This window comes from Betta splendens, chromosome 16 (assembly GCF_900634795.4).
Source record: "Betta splendens chromosome 16, fBetSpl5.4, whole genome shotgun sequence".
Classification (NCBI taxonomy): Eukaryota; Metazoa; Chordata; class Actinopteri; order Anabantiformes; family Osphronemidae; genus Betta; species Betta splendens.
The window spans coordinates 15,411,442-15,436,193 of NC_040896.2; the positions used below are offsets into that span (position 1 = coordinate 15,411,442).

Here is a 24,752-nt window from a genome sequence, read left to right on the forward strand (position 1 = left end):
CTTAGATCCTCTAAATGAGCCACTGGAACGAAATTCGTGGACCCAATTGGTCGAAGACACGCACAGAGCACAGCGTGTGCGGGGTCTGGCGCTGTGCATGGTCGACTCTTCACCACCCGGGTGCAGTTGCAGGCTTTGGCCACTTGGAGGCCCCCCGCTCATACTTTGCATCCGCCGAGAAGTGGGCTTCAGAAAGAAATCTCTCCCCTGAACTGTTTACCCTGACGTCAGTTTGCAGAACTAGCTCTGCCCTGTTTCCCTCAGTGTGTCTGAAACTCCAGTCAGAGAGAAGTGGGGGAATAGACGGGCTCGGCTCCGCTCCATGCGCGCCCGGATCTGACGGAGTGAATGAAATGAATCCCGCACCTCGTTTAAAGTGGACTAAAACCGCTTCACCATGAACACCTGCGCCTTTCTGCTGATTTTGTCCGTCCAGATCTACGCCGATGGCATCGAGGGGCCAACAGGTAAGGCGCAGATTCCTCTCGGTCTCCGAGGCGCACTTGGGAAGTTTGTACACGTAAATTAAACCGCACTGGAAGCGCAAGTGGAGCGAGTCTGGCAGCGGTGCCAACTTTGTGCCCCGCGCTCCTCACGCGTTGTTGCGTTTGGCTGCGGGTCGGTGCTGCCTTCTGGGACGGCGTTTGTCCTCTGAGGACAAAATGAGCGACGAAATATTAAAGAACTTTACAAAGTCGCGTGTTAAGTTTTCTGAGTGTCGGGCGCGTTTTGCTCGTCCGTGGAGACTGCGTCAGGGTGTTCGGGGAAAACTCCCATTTCCCCAAACAAGCCGATTCCCTGCGCGCCGACGCTCGTGGTTTTGGTTATTACGCACATTTAAAGGCCCCGGGTGGCGTAAGAAAATTGCGATCCAAAGTTAAAAAGGCGACACCTGAACGATGGTCCCACCGCCTTCGGGCAATTGAATCAGTATTTCTGAGCATGAACGCGCCACATCCCCACAGCCGGAATCAATCTGCGGTGACATCCAGAGAGTGGCGTTGGGTCCACGCGGTGGAATACAGATTCCCCTCACAGGTCCGCTCTTCATCCCCGCACGAGGAAAGCGTTTCTGCTAAATGGGTCGGAGAGAAGGGTTTCACTCGACTCAGAAGTAATTCTGTGTAAGCTGGGCTGGAAAGAATGTGCTTTCAATTATGAAATGATCGAAATCATGCATTCTGTGCTACTAGTTCCGAAAACCAGCCTCTGCTCGGACTTTCCCCCTCAGTTTTTCTAGTGCGATAAATAAACCAGCCACCTGTCAAAGATGGGAAGAGACGGACTAGTAAAAATAAATGAGCCAGACAGCTTTTATTCCCTGAATTCTCTAATGAGCTAATCTAACTGCAGTGCTGTGTTTTGGATGAAGACGTGAATGGCTAGAGCCTGTTTGAGGCTATTTGCCTGACACACACACACACACACACACACACACACACACACACACACACACACACACACACAGATGCAGAGTTCTACCGCTGGGGAGCCCAAACCAAGGATAACAGGCCTGTAATATTGATAATATGTGCCTGTGCCATGTAACAAAGCAAGGCAGAGATTGTCACTTGTTTTGGTGCATAGGAAGCTGCCTGTTATTTAAAGTTTAGCGTTTGCTGTGTTGCTGCTTCGTGGGAAATGGTAAAAGCAGGCGATGTTCAGTGTAACACCCTGATTGTGAAAGAACGACAACAGAGAGGAGAAACACCGAACCCGTGCGTCCTGTCATTAAGAGGAACGGGCTGAGACGTACGAAGGATTAAATCTCACACACAGGTAATTAAAGGGGCTGAATGGACCGGCGACGCTTCACTACAGCTGCATGCGGCCGCCTGTCAACAGAAATTTACATAGTGTTGGTTCTTGAGTTGGTTAAGTGGAGTGTGGCAAAGCCTCGCCATCTGCGCTTTTTACTTTCTCATTAGATGTTAATAGTTAACGCTGCCTGTCTTTGTGGCTTCTCCTCCAGTCGACTGATCTGGGCCCGGCTCCCGTCACGCTCCTCCTCCACACGCCTATAGAAGGAGAAATTAAGGAGCATAAGTGCAGCCGTTACTCCCCGAATCTTCAGAGTGTCTCCTTTCATCAACATTTTATCGCCGCGGCGGAGTGAAGACCACACCTTCACCTTGAATTCTTAATAGCAGTCAAGACTCGCTGCTCCGCTGGGGGTTTCCGGCGCTTTTCAACCAATCCAATCCATATTTTCTGCAACTCTCTGGTGCTCGCGCTGCGGCCGGTTCATGCTGTCAGCGCAGTGGAAGTGAAATTATTAGAGGCCATGAAATATGGAGGCTGTGTGCTGCACTGGACTGATTATAGTGAAGCTGATAAGAGGGGAAGGAAAGTCTAACATTTGCCTCGTATTTGTTCAGACACAAAGAGGTTATGAACATGAAAGTGCAGTTTCTTTTTGTGTGTGTGTGCGTTTAAAGCCCCAATCTGACACATTCACTCTTCTGGGAATAGAAGAGATGCTCACTTACCATCTGTCTCGTCTATTAGCAGCAAATGTTGTCAACTGAATGGTGTAATTATCCCGCGTCTCATGACTCATTTCCCAGTTTGATCTAAAGTTAAGGAAGAACATCCTTTTTTTGCTTATTGCAGTGAATAAGATAATGCTTGGATCAAGATGAAAAGGACTGTGAAGGCCCAGACTGTCTAGTGAGAGCGTGGCGGGGAATGAATAACTGGGCCTTCAGGTTTACGTTGCATAAGATTCAGTAGCAGCACGAGGAAATGATATATAGGACCACCAACACAGTCAAGCACAAAGCGATCAGAGTGATAGCTTTATTCATTTGTAAGCAAATAAGCAAAAACTGCCACTGGGTTGATCATGTTGTGTGTGAATATTTGTGTTTCCTGCCTAGATGATTCTAAACTGAGCATATTGTTGGATGTGGGAAGTGACTCATTTCTCTATTAATTATGAGGTTTTGTGGAAGATTAATTTCTTAAAGCATTTGCAGATTCTAAAGGTTTCATTGCGTTAGATAGTAACCTAACATAATAAGAAACACATTTCTTCAAAAGATTTTTCTATTTAAATGTGGTCGCACTTCTAAATAGTGGAAATGTAAGTGCTTTATTGTGGCAAATGGTTGTAACTGTTCCATTATTCATCTCATGGTGGCTATTGGCAGCGGTTATGTATTAGGTTTTGAGAGACCATTAGAGGTATTCACAATAATGGGCGTCTGCCGTAACTGAATAGAAAAAAGGAAGCCTGGGATGGAGGATGCATTCGCGAATTGTTGTAGATGAAGAAAAGATGAAACCACCGTGAAGAGAAACCCACAAAGTGGAGCTACTCGCCTGCACCTTGTGTTGATGGAGGGTGAGGGGCAGCAAGAACTGAGCCTGGATCGCTGTCCTAAAAAGACCGGACCCCAGCCATCTTAGATCACAGGCAGTAATTCAGCGAGCAGATGGAAACTTTGCTTGGGGAAACTTTGGAGTAGGTGAAGATTTCACAGTGAGAGTGACGGAGGGATTCAGGGAGGATGGGTGATTTTGACTGAAGCCACACAGTCACAAACAACACATCTCATGTTGGACCATGTGATTAAACCTGCCTCCTCCTTTTCCTCCACCTGGCATGTTGTAACGTGTGTGTGTGTGTGTGTGTGTGTGTGTGTGTGTGTGTGTGTGTGTGTGTGTGTGTGTGTGTGTGTGTGTGTGTGTGTGTGTGTGTGTGTGTGTGTTCGTGCGCGTGTGTGCAGGTAGAGAGAGTCATAGGCATGAAATGTATTCTTCCAGAAAGAATTCTGCTGCTTTGTGTGATCAGTGGTTCTGTTTGCAAAAGGAAATGTGCTCTCTGCAGCCCACGCATGTCTAATGATGAAAGGTCAGGTACAGGTCGGGAGCCAGCGAGCGTGTTCTTACCTTTGAGGACAGGCCAAAGCCCACAAAGCACCACTGTTTCTGCTGCCTGTCTCTCCTCCGCTATTTAGCCCGACTCTCCTCCGCTTGTGTTCTCCTCCTCATATCAAGCCTCACTCGCCCGCACTGAACCCTGCAAGGAACTGGTCTGAGATAAATATACACGACACCTATTACACTGTCAAAGTTGCTTTTATAGTAAGTGGTCCGAAAGCAGGACAGGTCCACGGGAACGAGACGTGAGAAACCTTTAAAAAAGTGCTAAATGGTGCATGGGAAATGTATGAATGTAGTCACAGCTCAGTGTGGTGCACAGACCTTTGTCTGTTTGAAGCTTGCACTGTGCGTCTCACGCTGTGAATGTTTTAGCATATTGATGTAAGTACAGTGTGTTCGCGTAGCCATGTGCAGTGTTTGCTATTGTGCTGATCGGACGCCTTGTCGATGCCTGTACGAGCAATAAATCGGGCTCTAAAGCCATCCTGGAGGAGCCAAGTGTCTCTCTGTGGCTCTTACGCCCGTGCCTGCAGGGCACCAGGAGCTCTCGACGGCTGCTGTGACACCTCCCCACACCCTGCAACACATGCTGCGTGTGAGACACCCAGAGTCAGCAGCCTGCCTCGGCCCATCTTCTCCTCTGCACTCCACAGCAACAGCCTCCTCAGCCAGGTGTTATTAATGTGCTATTGATCTCCCCAACTCCAGCAAGTCCATTTGACTTACATTTGATCAAAGCGGCATCCGAACTGTGGCCTGCAAGTTTAATGTAGGAGTGGGAATTAGCCGGCCTGCCAACCGGGACTTGGCATGATGTAAGTGCTCACAAGGAGCTGGGTGTGCAGGAGAGGAATGTCAGCGCTATTGTGTGGAGCAAAGGACGGGAATAAGTCGAAATCCTCTCAAACAGGAGCCTCATTTCCATAAGAAGGCTTCCATATTACAACAAAGCTACAAAATATATCCTGCTGATGTGCTTGTCGAAAATGACAGGACCATTATAACTCATTATCACTTAAAAGGAAATGTTCTGCGTGAATAATGGACGTGGACATTTATCATTCAACACAGACGGGACACTATTTAAAGCCTGGATATGAGGAGACTATGGAGACGACGACCCCCCGCCCCCACACACACACACACACATGTGTAATTATCAAACAAAGGAATAAGCAGGGCTGCGAGTTTCAGCCATTTCTGTGTTTGCGTCCCAGAGGTAACGAGCTCCAGACGGCGAAAAGTGGGTCTGTAAGACGGATGCTGCGAGGGCTGCTCCTGATCCCCTTCCCAGAGCAAAGCAGGCCTCGCGAGCACTTTATATTTAGCCCGCTGGTCGTGTTTCTGTTCTTTACCTTTCTGTCTGTGTCATCAACAAATTCGCGCCCGGCTCCTCTGCTTGTGGTGCGTGTGGCGAGTTGTAGGAAATGCTCAGACCACCGGAGGCAGGGTTCACGATCAGGCCAGGATGCGGTATCGAGATCTGACCTGGTATTGAGCTGGTGGAACTCTAAACCCTGACACTCCTCTGAAAGTCAAAACACTCCGTTCAGGACGTTTTTCTACCTGCCGGCGTAATGGATCCAGACTTTTTGTGTCTTTGTGCCACAAAGGGGGAAGTGATCTTTCTGGTTTGACCAGTCACCCTTGCAGAGCTCAAACACTCATCACCCTGATGTATCCCATTCTTATTAGACTGGCAGTCTTTCACATAAACTTTATTAGGACAGTGGAAAATGAAGGCCATTAAAGGGTAACAGCGTGTGGCTAATGTCTAGTGTGCTGAATTAAAAGGGCACGGCGTTTGAGGCCTCCGCTGCTCCAACCAAATGCCACTTCCAGCTTCTCTCGAAGCATCTCGTGCCGGTTTCGGTGCCGCGGAGTCTCCCGGCGCAGCGGTGACACTCAGCTGTGACAGCTGCTGCAGCTGGTGGGCTAAGGCGAGGCCGTGCCAGCTGTGGCGGCACAGGTGCCAGCTGTTGAGCCCATGTCCACGTATGCACTTCAATTACAGTCTTAATAACAAAAGTTTTCTTTTTTTTTTTTTGCTGATGAACTTTGCTGATGGCTTGATGGTATATTACGGAGTTGATCCAGATTTCTTTTTGTTGAAGTGAAACTTTGCCCCGGACCAAAATAGTAGCGTTGCCTGGAGTTTCATCACAGTTCATCATGAAAAAAGCTAAACTATAAACAGTCTTTATTCCACTTTGGACTACAGGCACATTGTACCAGTGTCTTATTTAAATGGAAATTAGAACCATGGGAGTGGGCTGTGATCCGTTAGCGCCACACCTGTGTCTGACTGCCAGTCAACTTGAATAGCTTTTGTCAAGTGAGGTTAGTAAAGAGAGTTTAGAAAGTCTACCAGCATCGGACGCTTTGTTCTGATTCAGGTGTTGAAGAGAGACAGCGCGGAAGCAAAGGCTATTGATTTCTCAAACACAGCCTGTCACTGTGAGCTTATAGTCTTCTTCCTCTTGAAACTCTCCTTTCGATCCTACATGACCTCCCATCACAGTCCCGCTCATTTTGACGCGCCGCTCAGAGCTTTGTGAATACCCTTTTTCATTAAAAAACACATCTCTTTCCCCTCCGGTAGCCACGTTTTATGGTATTGTGAGACATTTCAGGGGCGTTGAGTTCAGGGTTCGCCTCCTCTTACCGTTTCCCGTGTGTCTTGATATGTGGCATGTACAATTCAACCACTCTGTTCACCGAAAACACTGTCTATTATTCATTTCTCTTCAGAAGATGGTATAATTGCCTAGGGGCAAAGAGATGAAGCTGTATTTGCTGCCCAGTGTATTTAGACAGCGTGTGAGTCAGGTCTGGAGGGACTCTAATGAAGAGAGATAGCTCGTGACCAAGGAAATATGTAGCCTTTATCTTTATTGTGTTGCTCAGAAACAGGCACAACACAATTACTCATGACGCCGACACATGTGCCTTCATGTCCTGGTGTGTGGAGACAGACGCAGCAGGGCGACCCTCCTCTCACCTGAACATCAGGTAGGATAAACCTTCCTTCAGGGCATTCAGCCCTCTGCAACCCTGCCTCCGGGATTCTGGCGCTCAGAGTTTCTCAAAGTCGGCTCATCAAACAGTTGGAAAGACCTTCGCGTGTTCCTCCGCTGCACGTCTGACTCGGCCACCGGGTGAGAGGAGGCTGGGGTCGGCGCCCTGACCGGCGAGGGGCTCGTGGGTGGAGGGAGGTGGGCAGCGATGTGACCCAGAGGGCGGGCGTGAGTGGCCATTCATGCTTCCTGGTATGAAGAAACAAAGAACTTGAAATTGCGTACCCATGGTTCCATTCACATCCAGAGGAAAACGTATCATTTTAATGAATATCAACTTGAAATAGCCACACATTTACATAGTATTACTGCAAACCTAGCAGTGATGTGTGAACTTTTTGGAAGCCGGATCAGTCTTTAAACTCCCATTGTGATGTACCGAGGCAGAGGCAGTTCTCCAAAACGTGCCGACGCCACCATTGTAATGTGATCTCCTGTAAATCTGTTTGCCCAACGGCTCTGCCCTCGTAGCGCTGAGGAGATTTCGGCGCGTCCCTGTTGTCGCTGGCTTTGTTTTCATGTGAATGGCGTACTTTTAGAGGCAGGCCGGCGTGGACGGAAGGCTTTCATGCCGTTTTCAAATAGCGGCGGCCTACTGTAGCCAAAGGCAGCGCGACCGTTACGTTACACATTAGCGCGAAGCCAGAAAATATGCAGGAATGCCCGGTGAGCCCACGGGGTGTCGTTAACAAAGAGCTTAATTCAAAAAGCACCAACAGAAGATTATAATTATTGCTTGGCCTTTCTGTGTTTGTGTGTGGGTGCATCCTGGCGAGCGCCCGGGCCTGTGTTTTGTATATGTAGAATGGCCAGATTGGTGATTGTTCCCACCTGATTATATGTAAATATTTGCTGAGCTCCTTTGGCCATTTTGAACTTTCATAAATCACAGCAGTGTGGATTATTATGAAGCTTTTGTTGGTGTTATTCTTGCACAGTGTGAAAATGCTAATGAAAAAATTAGCATAGTATGCCGAGGACATATTCCTCAGATGATAAATACATTGCTATGCAGAGATCAAAAAGCCAGGCTCGGCTTTGGAGTCGGTTGGAATACACAGCGCGTCGGAGACCCCAGAGCAGGTTGGCCCGGCCTTTGTCTGTCCGGACAGCCAGGGTAATTAAGAATCAGCTTAGGCTGGGATTACGGCTACAAGTAGGCTGATCACAGGGGACAGGAGAAAAGGCATTAGCAGAATGGTGGGTAATAGGGGTATTACTCTGCTTAGCGGCGGTATCATGCGACAATAAGACAACTGACAATGGAACCCTGTTGATGCTCCGATCCCTCGCTCTGCACTAATAGGCTTTACTGAAGATAGCTTTGTTTACCCACAGTGTGCGGCACTCCACCTTCCTGCTTTATCTCCCTTCCTCACACATTCCAACTTTTCATTATTAGACTCAGCCTAATTAGAAAATGGTAATATTTTGCCGTAGCCCTCCCCGTGGTATTTTAGCGGTGTTCAGACGCATTCGCCTTACACCAGCACCTTTGGAACAAAACGTGCGTGACTGTTCATCTCTCTTGTGAATGCACACTTACACACTGTTGCTGTTTTAGAGATATTTCCGCGGAATGTAATTAATGTTCTCATTAGCTGAGTGAACGAGCTGCAAGGCAGAACTAAAAGCCTGATCCCCTCGGGTCCTCGGCCTTCTCTTCTCCAGGAAACATGGGTGCTGAAACGAATAGGCTGTGTTTAGCGGTGTGGTAAGACAGCTACTTTCTTGTTAGGCCGGGCCTTTTATTGTAATCTGCACGCTGAGGTAACCCGATGCTTGTAGCCTCTGCACAACCTCCACGAGCAAAGCCATTTGTTGCCCTTTGGAAAGGATATGGACCGAGTCCAACGTGACTAATAACATTCCAGGTAGAGAGTTCGTCCAAACATATAAAGGTTTGTCAAATGGCCTGGAACTCGCTGTGTTTCTCCCATTTTTAAACAATCTTGCTGGGATCTCGTGCATTAGACGACATTCCTGCAGGTGGATAATTGGCAGATTTATCAGGAGATGACGTGACACAGTAAAGCTTTGTTCTGAACTTACTGAGCGGGAGCAGGGAATTGTTTTTCCACAGTCTTTAGGAGCTAATCCCATCAGAGGGACTACACAGCATGGAGGGCTACCTCAGTCATGTCTGGTACTGCTGCCAGAACAACAGGCAGACAGGAATGTGTTTGTCTGGCTCACTTGGCTTTATTCGCTCCTGACTGGAAACGAAAGGAGGAAAAGTCCCTCCAGACGATTTGACTTCTTGATTCCGCTCTCTGCAGCGGAATGAGGAGCGGTTGGTTCTGTGTCGGGGATAGCGGGAGGCATCTGGATGGAGTTTGGCCTGTGTTTGGGGAGACGCCGGGGTGGTTGCACTGTCATTATGGCAGATGAATTAACCAGGTTTTACCTCTCAGAGGAAGCTTCCTCGCTTCATTGGTTGTGTGTTGGCTCGGTTAGGCACATGCGCTCCTGGGGGAACGGCCTCATTTAGCGCTGAGGCCATGGTGCTGAGGATTTATCCCAGTCCAGTGAGTCCCTACGGCGCCACAAACGCCTTCTGAATTATTTAAGATTGGCCTGTCTGTCCATCCTCCTTTTTTCCACAGAGTTTGGGATAATCCATGTCTAGTAATAATGACTGTGGTTTCAAAGTTTATTGAGCCATGGCTAAAGGGTATTTTGGTCCAGCAGCTCTCTTTGGGTCAGAGGGCAGCTAGTGCTACAGTGAAAAGGAGCTTGAGGGGGAGCTAGATATATGATCAACACAGTATGTTAAGCATCCATGAACAAGGGACAATGTTAAGAGCTGTGTCAACCCACTCTGAGCTGAAAGAAGCAGGTGCTTTATAAACAACAGAAAAAGACTTGGTGTTTTTTTTAGTTTGGTCAGTCATTTGGCCTGATCTCCAACCCCATCAACAGCTGGAGCTGCAGCAGTGAAGCTGCGGCTGTGACACATTGACTCATGAAGGCAATTAGGTGCCGTTTAAAACCATTAGTATCCTATTGCTGCAATTTGCATCTACAATTTCCCTCCTCTGTGGAGTTGTCAAATCTGACGTGATGCACATATTCATTGTGATTGTGTGGAAATCCCTCCCCCCCGATATAGAAAAAATAAAAATCAGACACCTAGTGGAAATTTAAAAGGTTAATCGGGTATTAGAAAAACCTTTGGCCGTTAACGGTGCATGGAAAACCATTTTAAATCGCCACCAAACTTTGGAATAGTAAATGTTTGGGGGCTTTGCAGAGTTCACTGCGGATAATCCGTCCATATTTTGAACCGCTTGCCCTTGTGAGGGTCACAGGCGTCCTGGAGTGGATCCAAGCTGCCAGCGGGTTAGAGGCGGCCAACACACACAGACCTACAGGTCATTTACAACCGGTCTGCATGTCTTTGGGCTGTGGGAGGAAGCTGGTGTAGAGACCCCACACAGACACTGCAGCACCTTACCGCACCTTGATGCTCCCTCTACTATGAGGGCTATGCTGCATTGTTGTCCCATTTTAGACTATTCTACTGAGCTAAAACACTCACTGTATGTACTAACTGTTTCTTGCACACGATTCCGTTTCTGCGTTTGTAGTTCTGTCACTCCGGATGTGTGTATGGTTGTTTTCTGCGTTCCCTCCCCACCCGTGTCCTTGTCCTCTCAGCCTCAGGGCTTCTCAGGGATATACTATAGGCTCCATGTTTCGGGTTAAGGTGCAGCGAGCACAAGAGCAGACCTGTCTTTGAGTATGTGTGTCTGCCTGCCTCCCCGGGCACTTATTAAGCTGACGCGTGAAGGTGTGTGTAGGAGAGAAACACGCATGCATGCAGATGATAAAAGGCCTCAGACAGAGACATCATTTCGCCGCCTGGGGCGATGGGAGAAGGTAACGTGATTAGCCACATCCCGCTGTACAGATTAACTTGATTATACTAACCAAGTCTCAGCAGTGACAATAGTGCGGAGTACAAATGTCACAGCCGGAACTCAACCCTCTGCGCGTCTTCTTTCTTTGTTTAAGCAGGGATGTGTGTCTGTGGGGGGCGGTGAAGGAGGGTCATAGATACACACCTGGGGCATCTGGCTGCTCTGTAATTTCCAGAAATGACTCCCCTTCCAGTAATCAGCAGGTTCTGCTCGAAAGGCTCCTTTCTGTGATTTAGTTGGTGGAATTCCCACTTTTCCTTCAGTGTGTGTGTGTGTGTGTTTGTGGCCACAAACACACACACACACAAAGGCACTCGCGGCTGTGTCGCCCCTGTCTTTTCTGTTTTTCATCACAGTCCACAAGCATCATTTCTTCTATGTTTTCTTCAATTTTTCTGATCACGTCTTTCACGTGTAACATTCAACACTCGCACACGTTTGATCCTTCATTACTCACACAGCAAAACCGCATTAACCTTTTTTAACCTGAATTGATCCACAGCACCTCTTGACTGGTCTCTGCATTAGGTGAAGGCTCCTCAGACGTCCATTTGGACGGCGCGTGGCTGGTTCATTAGTTAAAATGGCCATACCCTCCATGGAATTTTCTTCCACGTGTTTGTTCCATTCTTCCAGATTTTATTGACCAGACAATAGAGGATTTTTGTTTCCTGTGGCCTGTTAGATTAGACGCGTCTAAGCCTTCCACATGGAGCTGTGTGTTTCAGATTAAGCAATTTAAACCTCTCGAGGAAGGGCCACTTTCATGAATAGTCTTACCTCTTATCCTGTAATGCATAGTAATAGCGTTGTGTCTGCACTCACCCGCTGAAACACAACATTTTTCCCCCTCTGTGAATTCGTGTATAGTCTGTATTCTCCACACACACCGCTTTCATATAACATTCATAAGCAAGGCTTTAGTGCCAGTCCTGACTAAAAAGTATTCCTAAGCCTTCTGTCAGACTCCCAGGGAGGTTATTTTTTCTGACCTACAAATGCTTCAGAAAACACACACACAGACGCACATCACACATGCCTGGGCTTGTCAGCTCCCCGGTCATGTATCCTGGTCAAGCGTGAGGGCCGGGGAGCAGTTAAAGCTGGAGAAATGCAGACACATGGAGATGAAAGGAGGGAATGAGGAATGGAAAATGCACCATCTCCTTAGTCCTGTTGTTGTCAGTCTCAAGCTGACAGGCCAGATGCAGTGGGATTCTGCCAAGCTGCCGCTTTGATAAAATGTTTTTGGTAAATGAGGGAAACTGAGGTGACTGCCACCTCGAGCCTTTAAAGAGACAAAATACAACAGTCATGGAAACAGAGTTGTCCTGGAAATGATTGCTGAAGGAGTCTCAGGGGGTTTGGGGGGTGTTGTTTGCTAAACAGACATATGAGGAACAGATTTGGTTGCTACTGGGTAAATAAGCACATGGGCACATATATGTTTAGAAGAGCAGCTTATAATTTCACGGAAATTACACCCTACAAATCCTTCAAGTCATCTCCATTATCACGACTGTGTGTGTGGCGCGGATTGACGCGGCAGCAAACCCAGACAAAGGTAGATCATTAGTGGTTCCATCAACATGAACGCTCATAACACTGTTATTACTCCAGCAGACCCTGTACTCCCGCTGTTTTGGCCTGGAGCGGTGGGTGGGGTGGGGAGGGGAGCTTCCTGTTACAGGTCCTGTTGCCGGTGCCACCTTCTCAGAGTTGTCGCGGGGAAACGCTGCCCCCTCTCTCCGCAGCCTTTGATAAAATCATCCACATGGTGAAAAATAACCGCCTCCCCCGCTGGAAATCAAGCCAGCGACCGGGATTGGCTTTCTCTCCCGCCTGCAAATAGAGTCGCATCAGCCGAGCGCGGCCGGCGGACGCCGAGCCGTTTCTGCAGCAGTTTGGACAAATGGCCTTTTGGCTTGTCATGTTACTGGACTCTGGCCGGCATCGCCGCAGGATAATGTGATATTAGTGTGACATGACAGTGCTCCGAGGTTCAGCTTTATGCAGCCAGGGTGTGTCTTTACCGCCTTCATCACTGAGCAGCACTTCCTTATGGTGGGAGTGTTGTGTGTTTGATTTAAAATGTTTTATCAGTGCTGAACATAAATCAAATCAGTGTTTATATAGAAGCTTAGACTAAGACTTAGGCAGTTTGAATAATAGCTTGAACATCAGTTACATACACACGTATTCCCATGTGTGGCAATGGGCCAGTTTGTTGTACTCTGCTAAATTTGTACTAATTATGTGTCACAGCGCAACAATATTACACAATTACACCAAAATAAACAGTGACATAATGGAAAACTACCTGCTGATTTATTATCTTGTACATGATGATTATTAGCTGAGGCCTTGTTGCCCTATTGCAGAGGTTAGGGTTGGGATATCATCCATCACCATTAAAATTTTATTTTTTATTCGAGCAATGACCCAAAATACCCCAAATTATCAAATTAACCATAACAATTAGGCATTTTTGCTTCCAAATGACAAAACAATGAATCTATTATGAAAATAGCTAGAATGACTTTTTTATGCTCAACTAATCACACATACTGTTTAATCACACATGCCAGCCCTCTTGTCTTTCACACAGACGTGTAATTATGAATCAAGCTGTTCCCTCAAAGTTTGAGCCTGATGCACCATTTGCTCTCCAGCCAGGATGTTTGCTCAGTTTGCGCCCGCAGCGTCAGGTTTACTAGGAAGGTGTTGTGTTGTCGAGGTTTCCCACCTGCTCCGTGCTTTCTCTCAGCCTGGTGGCTCCTTTTACCTCCTCTTTAACTCGTCCTTGTGCTCGGCTAAAGTCGTCCTCACTTTAGGGGGGGGGGGGGTTACAGGAGGTGGTAATGCTATTAGAACTCGCCAAGCTTTGGTTCTGTTTGTCCCATTCACACCTCAATCAACGTGATCCATTCATTTGACACCGCTCCAACCCCCCCCCCCCCACACACACCTTTAGGCTACATGTTCATAGGGGGCCCCTATTTACACGGCTGCCTCTTTTTTCCCACATCATTTTCAGATGTGCTGTGGCATGTTCTTGGCAGCAGTGGGAACTTTGCATGTCTTTAGCACCCACGGCAGAGAGTCGAAGCCGTTTCATTTTTGTCAGCGCCTCGTTTCAGACGGGTTTTTCAGGAGGCGCACAGCTACAGCCACAGCCCGGGCTTTTCATATGCATGTGTTTAGTGCTGCTGCAGCTGAAACGGAGGAGCTCAGTGGGCACAAATGTATTTCACTGCCTCTTTCCCTCTTTCCCTCTCCGCTCTGTGTTTGCTTCCATTCCTCTCCATCCTTCCCTGTTTGCCTCTCTCCCATCATCCACTCGCTTTGTTTACGTTCCCGGCGCTGTGGGACCGCGCTCAGCACCGGCAGCGGGACCGGGCCGAGCCGGCGCCGGCGCCGGCCCGCAGCGAGGCCACGCAGCCAGCGCGAGACTGACGGGCCGCGCGGCCAAATGCGTTCCGCCTCGCTGCACTTGGTGTGTGTCTGAGCGCTTGTTGGTGATTTGCAGGATGAAGGGATGGGGGGGAAAGGGAATGAAAGAGAGGGAGAGCGAGAACAGGGGAGGCCAGGGGAACCGGCTTCGCTTTTGTTGAGCTTACATAATTAATGTTTTGTTAAACAGAACTGTGTCTACGCACAGTATCAGCGCCGATCACAAATGCAAATATTGTCAAGAGGATGAACGTGGAAAACTCTCCAAATGTTTCACAATGAGCTAAACGAAGCTTCCACACAAACGTATTACTCTGGTGGCCGAGGGTAATTAAATTCCAGGTAATGAAAAACAGAAAAACATTCATTAGTTTCTCTAATGGAACTAAGAATCTTTTAAGCCACACATATTTGAATCCATGGATGAATTTAATACCGACTATGAGGATGCGACGTGACGGCAGCATTTATCAGTTTGTTTCATCATCCATCATCAACATCCAGGACGGCATAAATGAAGCCAGTGTTTGCATTAACACATACTCTCCTGAGAGGGCGATAGTTTGTCATTCAGAGGCGGAGGGCTGCACAGACACTGCTGTGATTAGCCCTCTGCCTCTGGGACCGTGTAGCTTTCCAGGACCTGCCCCGTCAGCACCAAACAGGACATTTATCACACACTCCAACGCACTAACCCCTCTGCACGGAAGCAAGCTCATGTCTCTGTGCATGTAGTGGATGCAGGCGAAAGAACAACAAATAGACGGAGCGATAACGCACACATGGATACAAAATAACCCACATCCGCACGCACGGTTAAATGGAAACGCTGCCCCTCTAACAATACCTCAGTTTTCAAAGGCCTCGGATTACATGTTGCCCGTGGACGTAATGGTGCAGCAGCTTTGTCTGCGGCGTGTGCATTAATATTTAAACATGTCAAATGAAACAGTTTAAAATAAAACGTGGTGTTATGTTTTCTTAAAGCCCCTTTTTGTCAGAACACCGAGCTGCAAACACGGCATTAACGGGCAACATGGATGAGTCATATTTACACAGAAGGCACCATTGGCTTTATTCGTACTTCTGCTTTCGGCCACCTGCTGAATAGGAGCCTTAAAAATCCTGATTAGTCAGCTTTAATTCACGCTGCAGCTCGGCCTAGAGCTGCCTTTTAGCATTTATTAGTTCACAAGTTTAATGGGTTCTGTGCTGCTCGAATCACTGTTTTAGGAGCTAATAAAATTTAAATAAAATAAACACTGGGCCCAGAGTGTTTACGGAGCCACACGGTAGATTCATCTTAATATCCAGACACCACACCGCTTATTTATTTATGAAAAGACACTTCAGTACAGATTTAAGGCGGTGATGTTAAAGTGCAGTAACAGGAAACATCATTAAGGCTGGAGGGAAATTAATGACCAAGTGATTGACACACTGATTAATTAGACACACACACACACACACACACACACACACACACACACACACACACACACACACACACACACACACACACACACACACACACACACACACACACACACACACACACCATAGCATTTGGAGTCTGACTCACTGGGCTCTCTGGCATATGACTGTAATTCAACCTCAGAGCTCCATAAGTCATATCCATAATGCACAGCATGCAGCTGCATAGTGGTAGTTAATATTACTGAATCACTTTGATGAATAACTGCAGATGAAACGGCTTTAATGCGGGTCTGACTTATTGTCTCCACTGTACAGGGTAGTGCACTTTATAGTTGTGCCCAGGTCAATGCATTCATAATCTATACTGAGGCAATTTTTTCATTTTGTCTTTATTATCTGTAATTTATTAAGTATGCTCCTAGTGGAACAGCACTGATCATCAAGGAAATTAAATATATGAAGAAGGTTATTATAACAGCCGAGAGCTGTGATTGGTTGATGATTGCTGATAATCAGTTTAATGGGATTTTTCAGGGCACATTTTTGTTGGTTTCAGCTTCGCAAGAGTTTTATTCTGTATTATAGTAAGTTCAATGACTTTGTGGGACAGAACAGAACAGTTTAAAACATTCATCGTGGACAGGAAATCACACTTAATGAGTCAATACTCAAATTAGTTGCAGTTACCCTTTGGTGCACTGGCTGTTAAAAAGGTGCAGCATCCTGTATTCACTAAGTGCAAGTGGCTCAAACAGCCTCTTATCACAATGGATTTTCTATTTTATAAAACACTGGAGTGTCTCTAATTGTATTTGCAGTTATTACGAGCTTCCCCTCCAACAAATCTAAAACGCGCCCGTGCTGCGCGTCAGGTGGATTGTTCTAACGATCCCTCCAGTGCTCAAGCTGTCACACTACTGCGTGTCAATTAAGTCCTCCTCATCATTAGCTGGAGGGCATAAACACCAGCGTGTGATCGATACCTTAACCCTCTGCAGCTGTCTCTCGCGTCTCATCCCTCACTCTCATCCTCCCTCTCAAGTACAGAATGTGTTTCTATGACCGGCTGCTTGTGCGAAGTCAATAACACATTTGTTAGAAGCCGGCCCGGCCCCCCACAAGAGGGACCGCTCCGGCTTCATCATCGGCTTATTAGACATATGTTTGTCTCCTATCGACCTGCTAGCCCTACCGCATGATTCACAGCGCTTCCTCTGCAGCCGCTCACAGTTTTTTATCTCCGCCTGTACCACTGACAGCTCGCTGTTCATACTTTAAAGTAGTTCGGCAGCTGACAGCAAATTTGTCTCGCTGAGGTTTGGGCTGTAATTGTGCCGGGAGATATGATGACCCAGTTTGAAGCAATGAAGCGATAACTGCCTGGATGCAAACCGGGAAGCAGGTTTTAAGGGAACCAGGGAAGAACTAAAGGAATCTGGACCTCAAATAGCTGTAAAGTTCAGTTGTCATAAGCAGGAGGCAGAGGTTCCACTCCTGGTGCTTGACTCTGCTGAGTCTGAGATTTCTTCACTGACTGAGGGCATAATGACAGAGACTCTTAAACTAAACAGACCTGTAATACACACACTGTCGTAAGTGTATTTGATATACTTCATTCTTGTATATTATTCTGTTCTGCTTTTTGTGGTAGATCCACTCCTGCCAAAAAGGGTTCGCTCTTGATTCATTTGCTCTTTCGTGCTTAGACGACTGGCAAAGATCCTGAAAGGCATCGTCAAAATGTATTTGGAAAAATAACCATCCAGAATAACTGGAATAGTTTGGGAAATATTCACATGTGACGGATCCATTAATGGTCGAATTGGCAGACTGTCATCTGTTTTTTTTTTTGACATGGCTTCCATGAGCTGCATAAATGCCTTCATATCCAAAGTAAAACTGGTTTAATGACGGAAACAAACATCACAAATAATGCTTTAAGTGCGGCAGCTGTTCTATGAAAAATCACTCCTAATTTGCTGCTAAGTTGTGAAGTAATTTCTTCAGGGCGCTGTCAGCTTGACAGTTATTTCAAAAATTACAGACAAGGAAAGAACAGTTGGACTCTTCACTGCTCATTCCCAGTGGACAGGGCCTCGTATTGCTGGAGCTGGGCTCAGGTCTCCGGTGACTCTGATCCCAGCAGGCGCCAGGGATTACCTGCTGCCTGCCTGATGGAGGGGGGCCGCTGGTCCAAACTAGTGACACCTTCAAGGACCTGTTGTAGAAAGGAGTCCTCTTCATTGCCCGGCTCAGCCTGGAATGAATGTACATACATTCACATTAGTTGATATAGTTAAACGTGTCACATGCTGTATGTCACAAGTGGAGCAGCTGCTTTATGGCTCTGTCTGCAGATATAACTGGATGCGTTCTCGGAGTTAGCGGGAAGCTTAGCATACGACTTGGTTGCTAAATTAAGCGCCGCTAATGCTCGCGCCTGTGAAACGCAGACGTGGGAGGTTAGCATTGTTTGACATCCGCGCGCTCGTATAAAATGAACGCCAGGCGTTTGCTCCTTTTCTGTGATTCTTTTAAAAAAATTCTTTCCTCTCACAAACGTCTCGCTACGATGTGATATAAAATAACCTGCCTTGTTTGTTTCTCTCGCTGTTTTCATAGACGCCCGTGCTGGCACGGGCAAAGGTGCAACCAAAAGCAAAGTTAAATAGGTCAAGGGAAGATCCGTCTTTCACTCGTATAAATAGCAGTCACTCATATCAAAACTCAGGCAGCTCAGTGCTCTGCCGACGCGCTTAAGTGCAGAGGTGTGCGATTTAAAATTCTTTGCAAATGAATTAGCTCTAGCGTCTTGTTCCAGCCAGTCACAGCCAGCTACAAGCTCATTAAACGCCTCACTTTGAATATTTTTAGCATCTGTACTGTAAATGAGTGAGTAATTTGTTGGAGTGTTATAAAAGCCACAGCCTTGGTAGAAGGTGGATTTTCTTTTTTTTTTGTGTGTCCTCCACGTTTTGGCTCCCACGCGCCTCAGCAGCTGAACCGCTGCGCTGATGAGCCCATCGCTGACAAACGTCCCCTCTCTCCGGGCCCTGAAGGCATCCGGCTGGGTTAAGAATAGAAAGGAAGGTCACATTTCCTCCACATTTGAATAGATAAATGAGCGTTCAGTTTTGATCTTGATTATGCCTTTTTTTTCTGAAAGTGTAATGTTAACAATAATGCAAAGTGAAGTTTTGGACGGGCTGTTTGGGCGAAGTGAGGATCCAGATAGATTTTTGTCCATTAAGTCTCCTATAGCAAGAACATCAAACAGGAAATAAGTGAAGCCTTCCAGAAGAGGAAGTTTCAAAGCTGTGACCACACTGATTACCCTTGTTTTCACCTTGTCATCTGATAGCGGTGTGAAGAATAGAGCCGGAGAGCGCAGGAGAAGCCAGTAATCTCTGACTCGGAAAGACTGATACTTTTTATGCAGATTAGATGCGGAGTATTTTTAACCATGCAAACTCTGGCGGATAACAAATTGTTTGTTTTGGGGCTTTGACAGTTTGTTTGAATATGGAAATATTACAGAGGGAACAGGGGAGGAAGAGAGTGAGAGCGAGGAAGATGGTGATAACGTCGCTCATTTGCAATCCAGTGTTGAGATGATACCAGATGATGCTTGTGGGTTTACAGCATTTAACCTCTTATTAAGTCCTCAAAGTCAATTTCAGCAGCTTTCGTTTAGAAATGATGGTGTGTGATTATTTTTACCCGTTCTCTCCCAATCTTTATCCATAAATATTTGGTGTTCTGAAATGTTTTGGATTTGGGAATGTGAAGTTGAAACACGTCCACACAGATACTGGTGAATCATTATCTGTGTAGATCTGATGCAAATGAACTTTAGGGCAAACCTCTTAATTTATTATTATTAATTTTGATCCATCCTCGACAGGACGGCTGTGATCTTTTCAGGCTATAAGAACAAAGACTCTTGGCATTCAGAGAAAAACACTCTTTGAACTGAGAGGAGACGGGTGGTTTAGGAGTTGGGTTAGAGTCCGAGGGTGGTGTTTCAGTCCCAGAACCTGCTGCTGGTACAGTATATAATATGCATTGAGATCCCTGAGGAGGAGCTGGAGGGCCCGTCCACTGACAACCCTCCTCCCAATGCCTCATCTGCATAAGTGACACAAAATTAATGCGTCTGTACCATACATTACTGCACAGGAGGACTTTGTAATGACCCACCAGCAGGGGTTAAAACCAGATGAACTCATTGCCTGCTCAGTTCTGGACCATTCCTGGCCAGCACCAATTAATTTAGTGCCAAGGTTATGCACACCCACCTCTTTAAACCCTCCTCCTACTCCCAGTCCCCCCCTTGTGTTCATGGTCTAAAACCAGCCTAATTCTGGAGGTGACCTGCTGCTCCCGAGATTAAGTTATGTATCATTCCCCTAATCCTTCGTGACAAGTGTGTGTGAGTGGTGAGAGCAACTTCTGCAGCGTGTCATACACTAACAGATGGCATAAATCATTCTCTTAAATGCTGCATTAAGTATTAATCATTCTCTGTGCTGTCACTGTCACACCACGCGGTGGGCTGCGGGCGTGCAAAGTATGATTAATGGAGGTGGAGATGTAAGAAGCCACTTTTGAGCCCCCCGCCCCTTTTACCCAGCGCTCACCATTGGCTGCGGCAGGACTGATGATGGGTCACCTGCGCTTCCACAGCAGTGACCTCAGGGAGGTGTCCAAATGGATCACAGGAGGTGATTCACTGACCTCGGTGGACAAACCCAGCTCCTTTCTAATTAGTGCGTTATTGATGCTATTTTGATTCGTGATGCTTTTTTGAAATATTTTGTACAATTATTGAATAGAGTAAGGGAGAAGGACGCACGTCAGAGTGAAGGGATGCGTGTGGCGATGCTCTCAGCTTCCATGACTGGAATTTCTTTTCTGACATTACTTGCCATCAGTTTTCTTGACTAAATGCAGTGTGAAAGAACACGACGAAACGCACCGTGAACAGTGAAATGTCTGACACTCCTGCATGTGGCGGCTACAGAGAATTAAGTTGCATTTTCACGGTTCAGATGTCTTTTCATTGTTTGCTTCGCCAGTATCATTGCTTTCATTCTGGGAATTCTAGGACTGATTTTTTCACACCTGTGAACTAAAGCTTTTTTTTTAAAAAGCTGTTCTAGAACCTGGATTCATCAGAGCACTGTGTTCTTTATCTTATAGCGTTAGTCAGCTCTGTTTACAGTTGCTTCTTTCAACGCTCAGTCTCTCCAGTCGCCCATTGTTCTCATTACAGTGGACTCCTTCGGCTACATCGTAATCAGAAATGCATCAGAAATGAAAATGTCTATAAAACCTTTCACGGTAGACACTGAGCGGTAATTGCAATGCATGACTCAAGCTTCCAGGCATCTACTTACTTGGGGCATTGCTGGAAAAAGTGGCTTCTGCTTAAAATGAAATTGTTGTAATTAAAGCAATAATGTAACTTAATGACTGTCGTTTTGTATAACCATGATTTATTCTATGTTTTAAATGCATCGGCCTTCCAGGTGTGGGCTGGGTTCAGGGTTTACTGCTCTACTTTCTTGCTTGGTGCCTAAGCTTCTGCTCTTCTCGCCATGGTTTCCAATCTGACATTGATGCAAAGTGAAAGACCACTGGCACCGCTATTCATTCCCATTTGTGTCGGCTCTCCAATCTTTTTCCTTTGCATTCCATTTGCTTGGTTTCAGGCTCCAGGTTTCACCCCCTCATAGCTCCCCCTCCAGCCCCCCCCCCCCTCTCAGCTCTGCTGCTGCTGTTGAGATTGTGGACGCCAAGCTACAGCTCATGTTGTGTGAAGTGAGATACAATGCATAATCACGTTGTCAGGCGACATCATGATGGAAACATCTCGGTTTCTAGACGTCACACTGGGATTCTATCACTTCGCCTTCCCATCCTTCTTTGTGTGGCATTAATAAAATGCTTCACACTGACTACGATGGCAGCTGGATGGGAACCAATTGGTGCTTGTTTTCACCCATCTGAGCAGTTGTCTCCTCAAAAAAGCTTGTTAGAGAGATTCTGACAAGTTGTCCCTTTGCTTTCACAAACACTGCAGTGGAAGAATTTCAGTGATATACAGTAGTTTAAATTCCTTTTAAATGTTTTGCTATGGAGCCAGGCTTCATCAGTAGATTCATCCTTAACCCATGTATATATGTTAAAGCAAATGAATGTGATGTTAAGACATGCTCCCTGAGTTCCTAGAGCAATTAACCTTAAATGATAACCCACAGGAAGTTATTGCACTTTATTTCTTTCCATCTGCGTTAGTTCTTATAATTCATCCACAAATATGTGCAGTAAAAGTTGTTGCTTTGTCTTGTTTGGAATGATGTGTATTGATGTGCCCTTAATTATAACTAATTATGTCCCCAGACTCCATCATCTTCAGGAACAATAGAGGCTGGAAACACATGCACGTGCACACAGGACTCAAACAATCAACACAAACTCTGTGGTTGGTGTGTTTAGGAAAGATAACGATTTCATCAACATTCAGCGTGACGTTGTCGTTTTATAGAACTGGACAGATGCAACAATAGCAATCCAGCTTCAGCATAATTAGATTTTACAATTAGGAGACAAATGGCTGTTTGTAGACAACTTGCTGTGCAGACTCTAGATGGATGCATGCTGAGGAAATGTTAAGTGTACCAGCGGGGACTCTCGACCTATATGGAAGACAGTCATATGGTGGAAAGAGGATATTAGGAAAAAAGCCACTCAGCCTGAGCCCCCGCTCCCTTTCAACGCCAGGTGTCCCCTGGTATTTTTCCACCTTTAATCTTCTCAGTGAGAGGTCCTAAAGTACTTGATCCCTGATTAAGACCCTTAACTCATTTTACTTTGGCGGTATAATGAGGCTGCACAGTCCCAAAGTGAAGATACAGGTAGGCAGCGAAATGGTTCCTTAGGCACCGTCTTAAAATTACTGGTTTATTTACTGCCTTCAAATGCATCATCACAGTTAGACAGTACAGGAATTTAAAGCTAAAAGCACATAATCGTTTTCATTTCCATTTCTCTTTTCAAAACTTTCCCAGGTGAGTCCAAAGTGTACTAAAGTGTACTTAATGTATATTGTTCTACGTTCATTTAAGTTGTAATTAATGCAAAAGCAGTTATTAAGTCTACTTTTGTATATTTTACGGCTAATAATCAAAATCCTAATTAAAATAATATTTGCACTGATGCTTCATTACCATTCACATAAACAAACAATAGCACAAAACAAAAGTTTAACCACTGACAACCAATCAAGTTTTTACTAAAAAATAGATTTTTTTTTATTCAAAGCATTTAAACAAACTAAAAAGTAATTCATTATTATTAATAATGAGATTGTTGTTGGATACATAGCCAGACAATCTAGCGTGTCAAGGGCACTTCAATATGCAGTTTTCATTAGTATGTGCAGTGTAGAAATACACTGAAATACAAGTTAAACATTAAGTACTTTGACTGTTAAATATTTAGCTTCTCTGTAGAGAAAGAAAAAATGCTGATAATCTTCTTACTGATATGAAAATCTATATTACTTCTCACCCAGCTTCTGATAGCACCTTCAAGGGAAAGTAGGTATGAAAGGGTAAAAACGATGACCTTTTATTAAATAACATTGACTGTTGAAAGCATCTAGAACCTTTTGCAATATGCCAACATGAAAATGTATCTGAAGTGCATTTCTGGCCTGTGGAAACTGATCCATCTTCAAGCTGAGATGGGGCGAACTGTTAACTTTATATACACACGCCTGAGAAGAAAAAGTGTCACACTTCTTTACAATTGCCGAGATTATCTGAAAGGGAAAGGCCTTTGAATCAATGAAGATTAAACATGCAGGGTTGTATTACTTAGTACAAACAAAACTTTTGATGTAAAAACAAGCATAATTCAAAGTGATTGGCGTCAGAAGATAAACAGGGTGCCAGTCATAGTTCTGTGATTTGGCTCATGTGATATGTTACATATTTGATTGTGGGCGTTTCGTTTGGTGTTTGATGTTTTTGGTTGTCAACGCTCAAAAGAGAATTCTGAGCACTAAGAGAACTAGGCCATCTTAGGTTATTTAAAGCTGTAAAATGAAAAATAGATCCATATAGATAAATATGAGCAAAGGCTGAAGTGAAGGCGGTGTCTTATATGCGCTGATGAAGCCGGTGCGTTAAATAGAAGCCTCAGTGAAAAGCGATGCGCTGATAAGACGTGGAGCCTCGTCTGGACGGCCGCAGCCCTCTCAGCCTCTCCGTTCCCAGCCATGTGTGGCTGCAGATCCAAACTGCGGCTGAGTGTGTGAGCAGGAGTTGGAAATAGCCTGTGGGGTCTTCCATCAGCGATGCCGACCAACTGGGGCCGGATCGCAACGGAGGCCCAGCATGAGGCGCGTGCAGTGTGTGTAGACTGGGCACTGGGCTTTGTTAATGTTCAGGGTCCTCCCTGCATTAGCACAGCTGATCAGACGCTTTGCCACGGGCGGGAGCGCGTTCACCACCTCACCTGCTATGAAAAAGACGCTTTCAGCTGTTTCGGAGTCATCGGCTCGGGGCGCGGTCGGGGGTTTTGAAGCGCGGGTGCAGCAAATGCTGTTTGAAATGTGCGCTGAATTAAAAAGCGGGCCGTACACATCGGGCCGTCGCACACCGGAGGCACTGGGCCGTGCACAGCGTCGGGCCACTGTAAATGTTAACAGTCGGTGGACGCGAAGGAATGTTTGGAGGAATTTTAATGTCCACATTAGTGTGAGCTGCTCTTATTCCTCTGGCCGGCGGCCACATATAACAAATGAACCCGGTGCCTGCCATCCTCCAGTGCCGACCCTGTGCATCCGCCAGCAGAATGTCCTTATGCTGCAGATCTCTTTGAAAGGCTGCTGGATCTCGTCAGTTGTGTTCAGCAGCAGAATTGGATGTCTCCGTTATAACGGCTTTGCTTTGCTTTGCTTTGC

The 24,752-nt window shown here is 46.1% G+C and overlaps 1 protein-coding gene across 4 annotated transcripts in view; it reads left to right on the plus strand.

Moving 5' to 3' along the window:
- The first annotated feature begins 228 nt into the window (after positions 1-228).
- ptprub (protein tyrosine phosphatase receptor type Ub) overlaps positions 229-24,752 on the plus strand; it is a 115,229-nt gene continuing 90,705 nt past the window's right edge. For all 4 annotated transcript variants that reach the window (XM_029128034.3, XM_029128035.3, XM_029128036.3 and 1 more), the window contains exon 1: positions 229-467. In XM_029128034.3, the coding sequence (XP_028983867.1) occupies positions 398-467 (70 nt within the window). In that variant the 5' untranslated portion in view covers positions 229-397. The remainder of the gene's footprint in view (positions 468-24,752) is intronic.